The sequence below is a fragment of the Hevea brasiliensis genome, chromosome 7 (assembly GCF_030052815.1).
Source record: "Hevea brasiliensis isolate MT/VB/25A 57/8 chromosome 7, ASM3005281v1, whole genome shotgun sequence".
Taxonomy (NCBI): Eukaryota; Viridiplantae; Streptophyta; class Magnoliopsida; order Malpighiales; family Euphorbiaceae; genus Hevea; species Hevea brasiliensis.
Window position 1 is genome coordinate 19,831,600 of NC_079499.1, and position 19,238 is coordinate 19,850,837.

The 19,238-nt window shown below is 30.0% G+C and overlaps 1 protein-coding gene across 1 annotated transcript; it reads left to right on the plus strand.

Annotated features, from left to right (window-relative positions):
• The first annotated feature begins 2,486 nt into the window (after window positions 1-2,486).
• Window positions 2,487-18,288, plus strand: LOC110636700 (proline-rich receptor-like protein kinase PERK15). The gene is made up of 15 exons (XM_021786511.2): window positions 2,487-2,676; window positions 2,980-3,321; window positions 3,454-3,537; window positions 3,664-3,728; window positions 9,642-9,724; window positions 10,792-10,921; window positions 12,070-12,231; window positions 13,992-14,046; window positions 14,700-15,068; window positions 15,255-15,341; window positions 15,430-15,500; window positions 16,471-16,556; window positions 16,678-16,822; window positions 17,611-17,772; window positions 17,933-18,288. Exons 1-15 carry the CDS (start codon window positions 2,640-2,642, stop codon window positions 18,032-18,034), a joined length of 1,980 nt encoding a protein of 659 aa, XP_021642203.2. The 5' UTR covers window positions 2,487-2,639; the 3' UTR covers window positions 18,035-18,288.
• Window positions 18,289-19,238: the final 950 nt, after the last annotated feature.

The window sequence follows — 19,238 nt, forward strand, 5'->3', positions numbered from 1 at the left end:
TATTTTTTTAGTCAAATGAAAAGCTAAGTCATTTTTATAAATTAAGAAGTCATTTTTCATTTTTTAAACTTTAATAATCTTATTAAAATGTAAAAACACTTACACAAACATGATATAAATACATACCATGAGTTTGATATTGAAATCAAATAATGAAAAATATTTTTTATGAAAAATATTTTTTTAGATAAATAATTTTCATAGAAAATATTTTCAAAATCTTAATGTTATAAATAAATCATAAAATAATAAAATGTATTAATTGATAATATTATATTTAAAATGAATTTATTGCAATTTTTTTAAATGAAAGTATACTTTTTTATGTTTTATTTTGCTTTTATTTATATATATATTTTTTAATTATTTAGGATATTAATGTAAATTTATGCTAATAATTATTCCTTTAACATTTTATTTATTTTTAATATATTTTAGAGATATACTTTTAATAATTTATATGATATTAAATTTATATATATGATATTATAATTATTAATATTAATTATAAATATAAATATATTAATAATTTAAATATTAAAAATTAAAAATTAATAAATTCACTTATAAAAGTACAGACATTTAGTTAGTTTTAAAATAAAGAGAGAGGTAATAATTTTAAAATATTATATTTTTAATATGATTAAAGTGTTTATATCGTTAATATTTAATTCCATTTTATATTTAATTTGAATAATATAAGTTTATTAAAATATAAGTTAACATTATACTCTAATTAAAATATTATACTAAATAATTTATTAATATAATTATCATAATTATCCGCGCTAAACGCAAGAATTTGACTAGTTTTAAATTAAACGCGGGACATGCCATGAGTTTACGCGCATCAAAACTATGGATTTTTGTTTTTGGTTTGGCAAACAAAAAAAAGGTATAGAAATATTTTCCATTATTACAGTATTTAATCATTTATGTAAATTAATATGATAAATGAATGAAATCATTACCATTCGAATGCCAAATTCTACCGTTGTAATCGTGAAACTATAATATACTAATGTTACTTTTAAATATAATGAATTATTACGATAGCTTCTGTCAAAAAAAAAAAAAAATTATGAAGGCTTCATTTTTATAAGTAAATGATAGACATTTAGGCATTTTAAAGAGTCCAAAAGATTTTTTTTTTTAATGAGTTTTATAAAAAAATACACTGATAAGTTTAGCAATATATTTAATATAAAAATTTAAAGTAATAAGTATATTATCTTTTTCCTCACTCAGCCTATTTTTTTTCTGATGTAAAAATTTATATTTATATATTCTCAATAATCTCTTGTCAACTGTGAATTTTTTCTAAATTATGCTTAATCGGCCTACTTCCTTTCAAACCATTTTTTTTTTTCCCTATCTTGAGTATTTATGGTATTACCAAAAGTTGAGTATGTACTTAGAATTAATTAGTGTACTAAAAGTCTTTATTCTCTAAAAGAGTGTCTTCTTACTCTATTGGACTTATAAGAATTTCTTGACTCTTCCATTCAGTGTCGGAGCACCACAAAAATCAGCAAGTATTGTCTCCATTACATAATCATAAGCTTTGATATCACATTTTACAAGATCTGAGAAACTCAATATATTTGGAGATAATTTTTTTTAATAAATTTTATAAAAAAATACATTAATAAAATTAACATAACATCTAATTCAAAATTTTTAAAAAATAAATTTATAATTTTTTCTTAATTATATATCTCTTACATAATTTATTTTAAAATATATATAATTATATTATATACTTAATAATCTTGCTTCCATTTAAAAATAGAGTGGGTAAGTAGGCCTATTATATGTAAATTGTAATCGGAAATATATGACCTATTTTTATTTATTTTTGTTATAAAAAAATGAAATATGCTTTACAGCTGTAAGTCATTTTTAATTAAAAATTATATCTTATTTTAAGTTAACGATAGGCCAGTGGTATAATTATAAATCTCCCTTCGCCATTTGTCATTTGTTAGGTTGTTGACAGTGATATTTATAAATAAAATATTTAATTAAATTTTTATATAATTTTTTTAAATTAAAAAAATAAAAAAATTTCCTATTAAATATAAAAATTAATTAAATTAAATGATTATAATATTTTAATTTAAAAAAAAAAAGAATGCCACAATCAGGCATTAAATTTGATTATTTTTCTTGTTGAAATACATTAAATGTGATGTTGACACAGGCTTAATCTAGTGGCAAAAGATGTAGCTTATACTAGATAATATATTTTTATTTAATATTTTATTAAATAATTAATAATATAATTAATAATTAATTTAAAAATCAATTTAATTTCATTCATCAAATCGAATGGTTATCAATCACATACACTTTTTGAAATCTTATCTTTCTCCCTCTTTCATTTCTTCCCAGTCGTTTTTTTAATATGCATTATTAAGCAGTTGCTGAGAAATGACCTCATTATGAAATAAAATACACATTATTAAATATTTAATAATTGATTCGGTCAGAATTGGTGGATACTTTTGAAAAATTGCCTAGAACTCCTTCAAACTTTAACATTCCTAAACTATACCTCATTTCTTCTTCTTCTTCTTCTCTCTCTCTCTCTCTCTCTCTCTCTCAATCAGCGTACTACTGGGACTCTGCAATTGTTGATGGCTTCCTGTTCGGGAACGAGCCCTGAAACCAGAGGTATTTTTGAAGTTTTCTGATGTGAATGGGTTCTGCGTACGAATAATTTCTTAGAATTTGTTTATTAGATGTTTGGAGGTTAGAGATGAGATCTCTGTACTCTTGGTATTTTACTTCTGGCTATTTTCATTTTCGTAGTGTGGTTTTTTCAAGTCTATCTATTTGCTGGCATTTGGTGTTTTTGGTGCTTTCTCTATTATGTTTTCTTTATTATTATAATAAAATACTTTGCTCGCTTATCCAAAAAAAAAAAAAAACTCTGTAGTCTTTCTCACACTTTTTTTTCTCCTTTGAATTGCTCAGATGGTGGATCTACTTTACCAGAACCAGATCCACCTGAGTTGAGGAAATATACTTATGAGGAACTATCAGAGGCAACACATCATTTCTCCAACAAATATCGGCTTGGCTCAGGTGGTTTTGGTGATGTATTCAGAGGATCAGTAGATGGTGAAGTGGTTGCTATCAAGAAACTTAAATACATAAACGATGAAGGGCCACAAAATAAATTAGATGAGATTGAGTACCTTAAAAGAGTGAGTCACCCAAATCTTGTTAAGCTGATTGGTTACTGCTATGAAGGCGCCAATAAATTGCTTGTCTTAGAGTTTGTTCCCAATAAGACCTTGAGACATCATTTAGATGGTGAGTCTTTTTTTGGCCCAGAGATATTCATACATATAATTATATTGGCAACTATAATTTATATCTTACAAATAGTATAAGCCACAGTATATGTTAGCAGTAGTTATTGAGCTGTGTTTATAATTTGAACAGGAGAAGAGGATGTTTTAGAGTGGTCAATAAGAATGAAAATCGCCATAAAATCTGCATATGCATTGCAATATTTACATGAAAAATGTGAGTAATTCACTGCTCTTTTGGGCTATAATTAGTTATTCAGCTTGATGGATTATTATTATTATTTGTGTTATTAATATATTTCTTATTAAAATTTTTATTCTCTCCGCATGTATATTTTTTCAGGTAAAATTATACACCAAGATATCAAGACGGATAATATACTGCTTGACTATGAATTTGAGCCAAAGGTAAGTTAACTTGATAACAAATAAAATTTTAACAATTAAACCTTGTGTTAATGTCACAGAATCCCTTATATTAGGGTTTCTGCTACCGGGAATTTATAAATAAAGGGAGAGAAAAGACTAGAAGATAGAGAGAAAAATGAATATTCTTTTTCAATCTCAATTGATGCCCAATTATACTGGTGCATTTCCTATTTATAGTGCAATCCTATAGCTGTTCTAGTTACTCCCTTACTGCTTCAACTTCCTACAGTTACATCAGCTCACAATCGACTCACATTCCCTCTAAGAACTATCCTCTCTCGACTCCACCATCTATTCATTTCTTCCAGCACAGGCTCTTTATCTACTTTTGTGACAATAACCTCTCCTTTAAAACCTTCTTGTTTCCATGAAGGTTTGAATTCTGGAATTTGAGTCAGAATGGTATTCTTTTCAATAACTGCAACCATTTAATGAGGCCCTGAGTGACTGCATCCTCATAAAGCTTCAAAGCTGAAATGGTTTCTTTGGAGCTACTTCCAATTGATTATCTTCAAAGTTGCCAGAAATTGAAAATAGACTGGAATGGTTGTGCTGATTGTTAAAACCCTCAAAATCCTTCCCATTCTTATGCACTAGCTGTTGAAAACCAGCACAGGGTACCATCCTATACGCTGTAGAAGTTTCAGCCAACCCTTCCAAAGTAATGGATCTACTTCCCTTCTTGAAAATGACTTGGGAACCCTCAAAGTTAAACTGTTAGATTTATGACTCAAAATCCTAGTTGATTTGGAAGACTTTTCCTAATTTGAGTGGGAGAAATATTTCTCAATAAAATGAAGGTATATTTTTATTGAGTGTTATTCTAATTGAGTGGGATTTCTAATTAGATTAAGATTGAGGTGACTAATACTATAAATAGGAGTATTATGGAAAGGTTATATGGTTTTGCTTATGGAGAGTGACTTTTAGCTCATAGAGTGGGGATGTCGCCATTGTAAAGAGAGACTTTGTCAATTGTTGAAGATTTGGCTCTGCCTATTGATGAGGGGCTCTTTCTCATTGCAGTCCCTTGGAGGGAAAGAGGCTTCGGCCTAAGGTGGAGAAAAGACATGAAATTCAAGGTGTAGGAATTCTTATCAATTGGTGAGAGGGCTTTTGTCAATGTAATAGAAGACACCCTTTATGGTGTAGTAGTTAAAATAGTAAATATATTGTGTTATGCCTAAAGGTGACTGAGAGGATTAACTAATATATTTATTATGGGCAGTTATGTAGTGAGGATTCTCTTGAGTGTAATTGGGTTAATGGGTAGTATAATTTGAACTGTAATTAATGATCATATTTTATTGATAGTGGAAGATGGTATGCCCATGGATGTAACCTTATGTTGAGAGTTGAATCACATAAATATTGGTGTTTTGTGTGTTTACTTTATTTTTTTGTAGTTTACACGCTTTTGTAGTGCACAACGTTAAATATTATTGGATTGAAGCTTTTTATCCAATCAACCCCCAATATCATATCAAAGATATCTAATTCCAATACCTCACGTAAAAAATAAACTGATTTTGCTGTATTTCCCAATTAAACTGATGACAAACACTAGTACAGTCCATCTTTCTCCCATTTGCTACTGCAACGGTAATTTTAGGAACCTCAACCAATGCTAATTTAAGTGCCTTGGCCACCCCAACATCCAAAAAAACTACTGCCATTGTCTATCAATATCAGCAATTTCCTATTTTGGTGTTGCTCCATTACTTTGATAGTTGCTGCTCTTTGGCCATCCTTCAAAGCATGAATAGAAAGAGTCATGTTCTCTTGTTTCCATTCAGCCTCCTCCTCCTAAGAAATGTCATGCCATTCCTCATTCCTCCTTTCCTCACCTTCTTGTTCCTGAGTATAACATTTCTCCTTATCCGCCTCAGTGACATGCTGTAATGGCTTGGCCCACTAGTGATATTGTCCGCTCTGGGCCGAAACCCTCATAGTTTTAAAACGCGTTACTAGGAGTTACGAACCACCAACTTACAAACCCAGCATCTCTCCCGTGTTTTGCCGATGTGGGATTTACCTAGGGTGTTACAATCCACCCCCCTTATGGGACTCAGTGTCTTCACTGAGGTTTGCCCCACCATCGCCCAAGGTTGCACGCGGAGCGGCTCTGATACCTCAAATGTAATGGCTCGGCCCACTAGTGATATTGTCCGCCCTGGGCCGAAGCCCTCACGGTTTTAAAACGCGTCACTAGGAGTTACGAACCATCAACTTATAAACCCAGCATCTCTTCCGTGTTTTGCCGATGTGGGATTTGCCTAGGATGTTACACATGCATTGCTATCACTAATTTCTGCATGCATACTTGACCAGGAAAATACTTCTCTCCACGCTTGTGACATGGCTTAGGTTGTCTTAAGCCAATTGAATTGTGTTGTGGTGGTATTTTCATTGTAGATTGGTTAGATGAAGATTGATTGTTCCTTTGGAAAGGTTTTGCTGGTTTTGTTTTGTAATTTCAAAGCTGTAGTAGCAACAGCATTTGGTGGCTTTAGAGAGAGAAAATTCTGAAGCAACTGTGAAATTTTGTATGGCATAGTTGTAGGATTAGGATTAGTATTTGTTATGTTTTGGATTGGAAGGTCAATTGTATATAGTGTCTTCATATATATTCCTAAATCAGTTAGGATTGTGTTCCTATTTTTTTGGCATAATTATAGGACATTAGATTCCTAATTAGAATACACAATTGTAGTATATATAGATTTCACCATTCAAACTTACATGGTATAAGAGCACGCCAATGACTCCTAATCTTCAACTTATAGCGGGAGATGGTGAAGTGTTTCAAGATCTTGAGATGTATAGGTGATTGGTTGATAAGTTAAATTATTTTAGAGTGACTCATCCAAATATTGCATACTTCGTTAGTGTAGTAAGTCAATTTATGTCCTCTCCCACTGTTGCCTATTGGGAAGCTTTGGAACAAATTTTTTGTTACTTGAAGGGAGCTCTAGGGCATGGTCTTTTGTATAGTAATTATGGACATTCGAATATTGAATGTTTTTCATATGCAGATTGGGCAGACTTGAAGGTCGATGGAATGTTAACTACAGGATATTGTGTCTTCGTTGGAGAGACTTGGTGTGATGGAGTAGTAAAAAAGAAGAGTGTTGACTTGGTGTGATGGAGTAGTAAAAAAGAAGAGTGTTGTTTTGCGTTCTAATACTGAATTAGAATACTGAGCTATGACACAATCTGTGTAAAGTAATGCGAATATCAACTGTTAGATAAGGTTGGTCTTAAGACCTTACTACTTACTAATTTGTGGCGTGATAATCAAGTTGCTCTACATGTCACTTCTAATGCAGTGTTTTTATGAGCGAACTAAACATATTAAGATTGACTGTCACTTCACTCGTGAAAAGATTCAGCAGAAGATCATTTCAATAGGGCACATCGAGACTGGAGAACAATTGGGAGATATCTCTACGAAAGGTTTGAATGGAGCACGGGTTGACTATATTTGTAACAAGTTGGGCATGATTAATATCTAGCTCTAGCTTGGGGGGGAGTGTTATGGAAAGTCAATTGTGTATATATATATATATATATATATATATATACACACACACAGTGTGTGTGTGTGTGTGTATTCCTAAATTAGTTAAGATTGTGTTCCTATTTTTAGGGCATAATTATAGGAAATTAGATTCCTAATTAAAGTACTCAATTGGAGTATATATATTGTATTGATCTCATTATGAAATACATATAGAGTTTACCATTCAAACTTGCATGTTCCAAAGGGGCTGAAGGTATTACAGACTAGTTTAGGGTTGTAATTAACTGCTCCACTACTTCTAAGGAGCTACTCCTAAAATCTAGCAACCTCAAATGTATGAGACAAAGTGGCAGGCCTCATCATCCTTACCATAGGCCTTATTTCATCCTTTAACTCCAATAAATCCAGACAAGAAATGAGGCTCACCTAATTCAGCAATGAGTCTTTTCATTATAATTCTCAGGTCTTTAAAGACATCCTGATATTCCTACTTTTCTTGCCTTAATTTCATGAACTCCTCAATTATATCCTCTATTCCCACAGCACCAGACCTATTACAAATCTCCTTCTCAAACTCTTCCCAAAAATGGACCTTGCCCTTGTTCCAATTATGGAACCAAGCATCAGTCTATCCAATAAAAACAGAATTGCTATCCCACTCTTTGATTCAAAGACACTTATACTCAATTCAACTCAATTAAGCCTTTATCCCGAGAATTTGGGGTCGGCTATATGGATTATCTTTCTCCATTCTAAACGATTTTGGATTAAATCCTTTGAAATGTTTAAAGGACGCCTCAACGTTTATATAATTTGAATCCATATCATGAGATGTGATGAAATTTTTACGTTAGTTGTCACCTAAAGCAACCTTCCTCCTTTATCTGGGCTTGGGACCGGCTAAGTGCAAACTACTTAGGCGGAGTTGATCCAAAGACACTCATAAACCTCAAAATACTTGGCACATTTTCAGAGCCATGCCTTAGGCTCTCTATCTTAGGCGACATAGATTTAACGTCATCAGCATTAGAAGAGCTTTCAGAGTTACCTTGATCTTTCAATTGAGACACAAACCCCAAATTTGGAGTGGGTAACAGCCCCTTGTTCTCAAGAACCTTGTTTTTTTGGACTCCATTCCCCATACCAAAAACCTCCTCACTTCCACGGCAACCTTCATTTCCTTTTCCTTTCATTTCTGTCAAAAAATTCTCATAAATGCTCGCACCTCTCCCTAAACTTACTGCCTTCATTATTGGATTTTTTTCATTTCATCTTTCAACACATTTAGATCTTCAGTATTCCTCTGCACAACTGACTAGAAATTCCAGACTTGCTCTTCAAGTTCTGCAACCCTAACAGCTTCTTGATTCACCACCACACTCCTAGTCATCTTGTGACATTAGTGGAATGAATTGGAAGCGAAGCCCATAAGTGAAGAACTTCAAGAAGCAAGGAAAATCAAGAAAGAGTAGAAATCTGATTCTCGGAAAGTAGAATTGGAACTTGGAGAAAGAAAAATGGAAAATCAAGAAAATAGAAAGAAGAATTCTAAGAAAGGAAGAAGAACAGAAAAGAAATCTAAACAGTGGAAAGGGAAGGGAAATGGAAGAAAGGAGAAGAAGTCAGGAAGAGGGTAGATCAGAAAAGTAGAATAATAGGGGGAAAGAAGGAAGAAATCTCAGAGGAGGAGAAAGAAGAATTTAGAGGGAGGGAGAGAGAGAGAGAGAGAGAGAGAGAGAGAGAGAGAGAGAGAGAGAGAGCAAAAAGAAACCTGAAATTCTGGAAGACCCCATTGATCTACTCAGGATTGCAACTCCAGTAAGAAGGATTGGAAGCAAACCCAGCTCAGAAGAGGGCTCTGATGCCAATTTGTCACAATCCCTTGGCTTAAGGTTTTTGCTCTCGGGAATTTAGAAAGAAAGGGAGAGACAAGAATAGAAGATAGAGAGAGAGAATATTCTTTTTTAATCTCAACTGATGCCCAAATAATATACAGGTACATTTCCTATTTATAGCGCAATCCTACAATTGTTCTAGTAACTCCCTAACTGCTTAACTACTTAAATTATTTTCAGCTCATTTAACTTCCTTTGGTTACATCGGCTAATAACTGACTTACATTCCCTTCAAAAACTATCCTTTTTCGACCCACCATCTATTCATTTCTTCCATCATAGGCCCTTTATCTACTTATGTGACAGTTAAATAGGAAAATTTTCTGATTTTAGAAAATATTGGAAAAACTGTGTGGAATCCTTAATATGATGTATATGATGTTTGGATGTAAATTAGCATTATTATGTATGGTACTTAAGGATATTAAATATGGCAAAATAAATCCACTAATCCGTTTAATCAATATTTTTCAGGTTGCAGATTTTTCGCTTGCCAAGTTTTTGCCAAATATTGGTAGTGTTGGCCATATCACCAGTGTATTGAGGGGAAATAATGTGTAAGATAATTTTTTTTCCTTGTTTACTATATTGCATAGCTATTAGTGCCTACTTTTTGAATAGTTATATAAACAGAGAAATAGGAGGGTAAATGAACTGAGCCCCTCAAGGTACTTAGGATTGGCTCAATAAAAACTCGGTTCGGCTATTTTTTTTTTTTGTAATAAATCAAGTCCAAGCTTAATTTTTAAGCTTGCTTAATAAATAAGTGGAGCTTGTGCTTATTAATACTATGCTCATTAAAGTTCGTGAACCAACTCATTTATAGACTCTTGGGTTTACTTATTGAATCTGCTTGTGAGTTGTCTAGTGTAACAAACTGGTGAGTGAGCTTGTTAAACAATCTTGTGAGTTGGTTCATTAAAATTTATTTAATAGCTAAGCTGGTTAGCTTAGTGCATTGGGTTGAAGTTTGGATTGTTTATGTTTTGTTGCATTTTATTTTTATAATGTTGTAAATATATTAATTTTATTTATGATTATTTTATGTAATAATATATTTTAGTTATTATTTAAAATTATGATAAAATGTAATTATAAATTAAAAATATAATTAATTTCAAACTTTATAATACTAATATAGTTATATTTGAAACTTACACTTAATTATTAATTTAATTGTTAGATTTATTGGCCCTATCATTGACTGAGTTTTATATGATAATTAATAAAAATTATGATTTTTTTTGGTAATTGGGATAATTAAATCTTAATGAGTCGAGTTAGAGCTCACGAGCTTAATATATGAGTTGAGCTAACTTAACTCAACTCAACTCAACTAAGCCTTTATCCCAAAAATTTGGGGTCGGCTATATGGATTCTTTTTCTCCACTTTAAACAATTTTGGGTTAAATTGAGTTCATAAGCTTGATAAACGTGCTAAATGCAAGTTGAGTTCGAGCCTAATCGAATTTAAATGGGTTGAGCTTAGTAAAAATGCCTAGCTTGAGCTCTTCAAAACTCAGGAACTTGTTCACATGCGAGAGGAAATATCGATTTTGAGGGCTTCTTCAAAGTTGATTTGCAATTTTTTTAAAAAAAATCTGAACCTAATTCTTCTTTGCAGTTATGCAGATCCAGAGCATGGAATACAAAGAGTTTCTGAAAAGTCAGATATATATTCCTTTGGCATTGTGCTTTTGGAGCTAATTACCGGAAGAAAGCCACTGAGTGAAAGTGATAATATTGCTAATTGGGTATGAAACTAATCCATTTTAGTGCAATTTTAATATATTAGCAAATCATTCATTGAATTTTTATAAAATTTAAATTGAGAAATAAAACTATATATTAGTTTAAGAAACATAAGCTAGTAATAGAAAGCTATTTAATATAAACTTTAGGTGGTTAATAGGTCGAGTTGGGTTTAGACCATCTCAGTAGTGGGATCATCTTGAGTCTCCTCTCTCTTTTTTTTTTTCTTTTTTTTTTTCCCACTGGAATCAAGTTCAGTCAATATTTCATATTACAAATTGATTAGTTTTACCCATAAGATTGTTATATTGTTGGAATTTTGAATCAGATTCAGGTCAATTTGTGAGTTATGGGTAGTTTATGGTCAATATGTTAATTTTTTAGGAAATTGTTTTTATTACATTAATTTTTAAATTACTAGTTGGGTTAAATTAGTCAACTTTGGATCATATCATATGAGTGGTCGAGTTGACCATCTATTGAACTCTTAATTTTTAAGTCATTCAGGTTTTATGCAGGTTAAAACGAATTCAATTGAAATCGGGTTAGAGGATCAGTAATTTGCCACTTCTACTATAACAATTTCAATATAGCATATATATTAAATTATAATTAATTATTTAAATCCTAAAAAAATGCTTTTTTAATTTGAACTTAATGTCAAATAGAGTCCAACAGAGAAAATGTAACAATATTTCATAAGAGATACAAAGCGCAAAGAAACGTTTGGAGCAGAAATATTCTTAGAGAAGACGTAAATGGAGGCTTTGATGCGATATAAAAATGCTCAATTCCATTTAAAATATAAAATAAGGTCTAAATTCTATATTAAATTTTGATTCTTTATTTTCCTTTTTCGCATAAAATGTTTAATTCTAATATGAAAAAAAAACTTAACAAATTCATATCTCTTTGTTTTCCAAATTTATGATTTAATAATTAAGAGAAATTTGCTTGATTGTTTGGATAATTGTTCCGAATATCCTAAGAGAAACCTTTTAAAATCTATGGAATTTTTCAAATCCTTCAAACCATATATTTCCTTTGCAATAAACTATCATAAGCAAGGAAAAAAAATAGTAATGATGGGAGAAAATTAAAGTTTAATTTTAATTAAAAAATAACTAATGTTGCATTTATCAATATTCAGGCAAAATCTCGAATTGAAGAAGCTTTGAACAATAAGAAATATATGGATTTTGTTGATTTCAAATTGCAAGGGGCTTATGATGAAGGAGAAATGCAAAGAATGATTTCTTGTGCTGCAGCCTGTATATACGAACCTTCAAAAACTCGACCAGACATGAAACAGGTAAAAATCTTTGTGTGTAATTTATGAAAACAGTTTTGATGTTTGACCATATATCTGTAAGTCAGATAAAAATGTCATCGGCCCAATGTATAAATCGTCTCGTATACTTTCTTGAAAAGACTTATGACACTCAAAATTTTTATTTCAATTCAGTAAACACTTTAATTTTATATATATATATATGTATGTATATATATATATATATATATATATATATATATATATATATATATATATATATATATATATATTTGATTAACAGATTGCATAAATATACTTATATAAAGATATGAAATGTGCTTTAAGATTGCAAACTGTCGTTGAATAATGTTATTATGTTGTAAATAAAAATTGTTATTTGAAAGCAGGAAATAGAGAGGGGTAATTTATAGATTTCACATTAGTGAGAGTAACTTTGTAATATTGGTTTTCAAATTATATATTATATGCATGATTCTAAAATTTAATTTCTAAAAATGTCAATAGTTTTTATTATATGATTGTGAAATGCTTTATTATACACTTGATTAAATTGGGAATAGAACAGACAGTGTAGTATTCGCCTAGCAATGGATTATTATGAATGTGTTTTTATCTATTAATTTTGAAATAGTTGGTTTCGGGGCATGTTAATGGTAAGACCATGAGAATATATAAGATAGAATCGATTAAATGTGCTCCAGTGCACACTTGATTAATACATAATATATGCTATTTGGGTATTAGCTCTGAATGCTTGCATGATGAGGATATTGCTCTCGGAGTGGGATATGAGAAAAATGCTTTCTAAAGAGGTATATGAGGATAATGCTTCCTATAGATCGAGGGATGGAAGGATTTACTATTGGAGAGCAAAGCAAAGGTTATTTATTTATTTATTTTTTCAAATACCTAAGAAACAAGGATTGCATGTTTGAGATTATTATTATTATTAATATTATTTGAAATGAGTTGAGATTCATATTTAAGATTGCTTAAAAAGAATTGAATTTTATATGGTGTGTACAAATTTCAATACAATTTCTAGCAAGGTGTTTATTCTTGCCCATTCCTAGTAGGAGAGGAACTTGTGTGACATTATCTTTTTGTCTAAATTCAACTTTAGTTATTGTTAATCGATGCCTATGATTGAAGTGAAACCCTAAATTAAAATTTTAATCCTCAAATTGCCCTTAGCAAGAATAATGGAAAAAGGAAAATTTCACACACTCTGTCTCATCTGACTACATCCAAATTCTAATGCTTCTACTTTTTTCATTGTCCCGAACTCCAAATATCCCTAAACCTTGTAAATTCTTCTCATTAATCCAATTTTTTAGATCCAAACCAATCTTTTGGATAAATGAAAGTTTAGTTACAAAATTGGGGAAGAGAAGAGAGATGAATGGATCTAAGAAAAATGCCCAGTGAAACAAAGATATTATCTTTTATCGATGACCTCTCACTCTAAAATGGCAAAATTATGAATAAACTACATTGACAAATCATCATATGGACAAATCAGCTATCTTGTAATCTCCCTATTCTTTTCATTTGACAGCCTTCTCTTTTAGCATCCCATGCCCTGTACGTAGCATGGCAAACTTAAATTCAACACTATGTACAATTTTTTTTGATAAAAAAGTCATCTTCTTCTTGCATTATGAATTTCTTTTTTCCCTTGCTTGATTAGAATATGATTAGAGTTCAAACTCCTAACAATCTTAAAAGATGTTTATTTTATTAATTTTAACAATGCCATGCCATGCCATGCCATGCAGATAATTGAAATTCTTGAAGGAACTATACCTATGGAGGGGAGGATATCTCTTCACGGTATGTACCATATATAAAGTTCCATTTCTTAAGGCAACAATGGCATACCTTGTTTTTCTAGAAAAAAATATTCATTTTCTTTATAAGTAAATTTTATGTAATTAAAGAATTTTTCCTTAATTTGGAATAATTATAATTTTCAACCATAAAACTTTACTTTATTCTATTGACATTAATCCAATTTAAAATAAATTAAAGTTTCAAAATCCAAATAAAATAATTTGTAATATTTTTATAAAAAAAAAATTGTAGTCCAATGAAAATTGAGTGCATCAAGCTTGGTCACCACCACATAATTTACCATTCCTTATTCGACCCATGACTAATAATCATGGGTCCACAATCCTGCTAGTCTAGCTTAATCGAAATTTATTTTTAAATATTTTTATATAAATATTTATTTTAAATAATAATTTCATATTTAAGTTATATTAAAATATTTTTATTTTATTTTATTATAGGAATTGAATCAAGCTTAGAATTTTTTTTTCTGTATTTAATTTAACATAAACTCAATTTAATTAACTCGACCATTCTAATGATTAGGCCTAAATTAACCACAAAAAATTTCATCATTATTGCTACAATTTGACTATTTGAGCTTTTCTATTATATATATATATATATATATATTCTCTCCTTGACATCTATAGGAGGCGCTCATATTGATCTACAATCATCACTTGGCATTGCGAGCTTACAAATTACTTCACCAATAATCTTTACTTATCAAGAACTAGCAGAGGCAACAAATCATTTCTCTAACAAATACATGCTTGGAGAAAGTGGTTTTGGTATAGTTTATAAGGGATCCCTTGGAAATAATGGGATCGTTGCAATTAAGAAGCTTAAATATATTGGCGAAGAACAAAGCACAAGTGAATTTGAGGAAGAGATTAAGGCCATTAGCCGCATCTGTTACCAACATCTTGTCAAGCTTATTGGATACTGCATTGAAGGATTCAATAGATTGCTTGTTTCTGAGTTTGTTCCCAACAAGTCCTTGCGATTTCATTTACATGGTGAGTCCTTACCTATGTCTAACCTGTAATGAAAATGTGTGTGCCACACACACACACACACACACACGTGTGTGTGTGTGTGTGTGTGTGTGTGTGTGTGTTTTTTCAAACCTTAACGCTCTCTCACCTTTTATATGTATCCAATATAAAAAAAAAAATTCAAGTACAAGATATCATTAATTGCAGAAAATATGAGAGAAACTATCAGTTGGTCAACCAGAATGACAATTGCCAAAGATATTGCAAAAGGATTGACATATTTACATGAATGGTGTGAGTATTTACCTACTTAGTAAGTCTGATTTTTTTTTCTTCATGTTTAAGGAATTCATCACTTATTTTTCACTTTATATATTTTTAGATAAGCCGAAAATCATACATGGAAATATTAAGGCGGATAACATTCTTCTTGATAATACTTTTGAACCTAAGGTAAGATTTACGAGGAATAAAATTTTATGCATGCTCGTATGCATTTTATTAATCTCTATATCTATTTGTATGTGCAGTTTTTTCTATAATATCTCCCAAATATAGTTTTATCTTGTATGATCCCAAGAGAATCTAATGATCTACCTTTAAGGTTTGAACTAGAGTCCTTGAAGTAGGGGGTCATTATTATATATTTATTATTGAAGTGAGATAATTTGCAATCCAATTTTTTTAGTTGAAAATTTTGAATTGATCACCTAAGTGCAACTTTAGGATCGGCTTCTTTTTCTTCACAAAACTTAGCCCAAGTCTAGATAAAGAGAATATCTACAATAGAATGATGCTATTAGTGTTGTACCTTAATTTTGTTTCAGACTTTTAGATAAAGGAGAATCAATGAATATGTTTCTATTAGTATATAACTCTAAACACATCTCTAACATGTTATATTGTTGTTCTATGTTGTGTTTGTTTTCTACCATCTTACTTAAGTTTTCATATTTTTTAGTAGAACTGTAACTTCCAAACAAATTTATATTATGTAATTTTCTTACCAAGTATATTACCGTAAGTAAATTAGTCAATATTAATATGTAAAATTTTACAAATTAACATGAACTTAATTTGAAATTCATAATAAATCCCCAGTTGAATCTAGCCTCCTAAGTTTTTAAATTTTAATTGGATTATATAACTCAATCAAGTACAATTATATTTAGTTTGAGTTTTCTTTTAGCCAAACTTAGCTAGGCGTCTTCTCGAAAAAAAAAAAAAAAAAAAAAAGCCAAACCCCATTGATCGACTTAGACAACTTAGTGCAATCATAATTTAAATTAAATGTTATTTTGAAAGATATTATTAGTAAGTGTGAACTTAATTTGAAGCATGAAATTATTTAAATTAGACTTGGTTGTCCTTTGATTTTTACATGACATAATGAATTTACTTATATCAATTATTTTCATTTCAGATTTCAGATTATGGATTAGCCAAAGAGAATGTGGACCTTTCAGATTCTTATATTCCCACTATCTATAATTTGAAAGGAAATTCCGGGTAAGATATGTTTTCTATTTGCTACCCTTGAATGATTGCATTTCCTTGCATTTTCACTCTTTTGAGAGAAATTCTTGATTATTAGTTTATTCTTAAGCACGCTTTCTTTGAGTGCATACAGTTATTTGGCTCCTGAGTATATCAATGATAGGAAGCTTACAGATAAGTGCGATGTCTTTTCCTTTGGTATCATACTTCTGGAGTTGATTACTGGAAAAAGAGCTGTTGAAAATGAAGGTGGTTTTCACAATAGCTTGTCTATTAGGGTACGTATTTGTTTCTCCATCTGCAATACTGTTCTTTTCTACAGTTGTTAATGACAAAATAGATTGAATCATGCCCATTAGTGAATTATTTTATTTACAGAAAAAATTGAATTATTGGACCATAAAAAGAGGAGAAATTTTTATTTTATAAGGTCTACAATTAATCACATATCAAGACATTATTGATTTACCATTTCATCTAGCTGTTGAAAATGCATATTTTGAAGCTGAAAATTAAAGTTTTGGTGATAAGAGAGAGAGAGAGAGAGAGAGAGAGAGAGAGAGAGAGAGAGAGACTATGGGTAATTTTGAATTCAAATTGATTTTGTATAAAAATCCAATTTGTAAAAGAAATTAAACATTAGAAATGCAATCAGTAGAATTTCAAATAATCAGAACTAAATTATTTTTTGTCTAATCTCAAGAAAATTTTTGTAAAATACCCTAAATTTTATTTTCCAATGTGGAAATTATTTTATCTTGATCTAGATAATTTCTTGTTCGTACTTCTATTAATGAAGTCCAACTTATTAACCCTTTCTAACTTACTGACTTTTTTCAGCAACTTATTTAGGTAATTGAGAAAGCTAAATAGTCAGAGGAAAGTTGAATTTTAATTCAAATTTATATTTCTTTGCAATCAAACATGTATAATGATTTATGATATTTAATTGAAATAAACAGTTAAAACATCATTAAATGATTAGGAGAATTATTGAAAGAAGATAGGTATAGCGATTGGAGTTATTTAAGAAAACTAACTAATATTTTTATATTTTACATTTCAGGCAGTGCCTCTACTCAAACGAGCTTTGGACAAAAGCAATTATAATGATATTATTGATGCCAAAATACAAGGCAGATATAATGAAGATGAAATGATTAGAATGATTTACTGTGCTGCATCTTGTGTGTATAAACCAGCGGATTATCGCCCACGAATGAGTCAGGTATGTAAACTCCAAGACAATTGCATATTTATTTTACCATTCTTTTTTTTTATATTAGAAGCAAACAAATTGGTGTGATAACTAATCTTCCCTGACCATAGAAATTAATAATTATAGGTTTAAGCATTAATTCTATCATTATAATTGCTATTTGATGCAGATACTTGAAGTCCTACAAGGGAATGTCCCTAAGGAAAGCATATGGTTAAGCAATGACAACACTTACCTTTACCATGGAGCACCGTTTGTACATACCAAATAGGAAAGTTCTTAGATATATTAGCGTATAAATTATTTTATACACCTAATCAATGAAAAAATCATGTTTTATAATAGAACTTACCATATTTTATAGAATCCGCCATTATTTTAGGTCAATTCTTAATGAGGTGGATACATCCACGGTGTAGACAAGAATCACTCACCCATTGAAATTTTAGGTTTGGAACTCTACCCAAGGTCTGTTGAGGTGATAAGGCTCCTCAAATGCAATTAATATTACCATCTCTTTTCATATATCCTCATCAATCTGTATTGTTTTTTTTCGGTTCTTCTCTGAAGTTATTTGCATGGTTGAGTTATCGATTTCACGTTCTAATACAAAAATTATGAATCACAAATTAAAAGAAACCAATACTCAAACGCAGCTCTAGGATAAAATTCCTCGTAATTTTGTGGCCATTTCACAACTAGCTGCTTTTGATACGAGGATAATGTAATATACATAAAAATTTTCTGGAATAATGAATTATGGAGTATTAAAATTTACTACATAATAAGTAAGTGTTTTTAGTATAAAATTAAAGTTGTGAGAATAAAATAACAATAGTAATAATAATAATAAATTTAAACAATTATAAATATAAAACAGGTTAAATACTGAGCTTATTTCTCCATTCTCGCACTCTAAATTGCTGTGGCCAATATTATTTGTTGGATCACCTCTATAATTAAATTTAAGATAATACAAAAAAGATAAAAGTTTATGTTTCAATACGATCCTCATCAAGTTCTTATACCAATTATTGAATTGATTCATAATCCAACAAATCCTACAATTTTACAGGCAAGGCTAAGGGTAAGCGTAAGCGCTCAGTCGATACTCAACTGACAAGACATCTTCACAATTTCCTGCTTTTTCTAGTTTTATTTATTTATTTTTTAAATATCTGCATTGGATAAATTCATCAGCTCGTTTTGGCATGTTTGAAAAAAATGTGTCATCATTGATAAAAAAAAAGTAAATTATTATTTAATTTTTATATTTTAATAAATTTAATTATTTAATCTATATATATTTTGAAGAACATATTATTTAGTTTTTATATTTTGCTTCTATTTAAACTATTTAATTATTTTATCAATTTTTATGTTAGTCAACAGTGGTCAAACTAGTATTTAGTTCTTATATTTTAAAAAAATATATTAGTCTCTGTTATTTGACTATGTTAATTATTTAGTTTTAC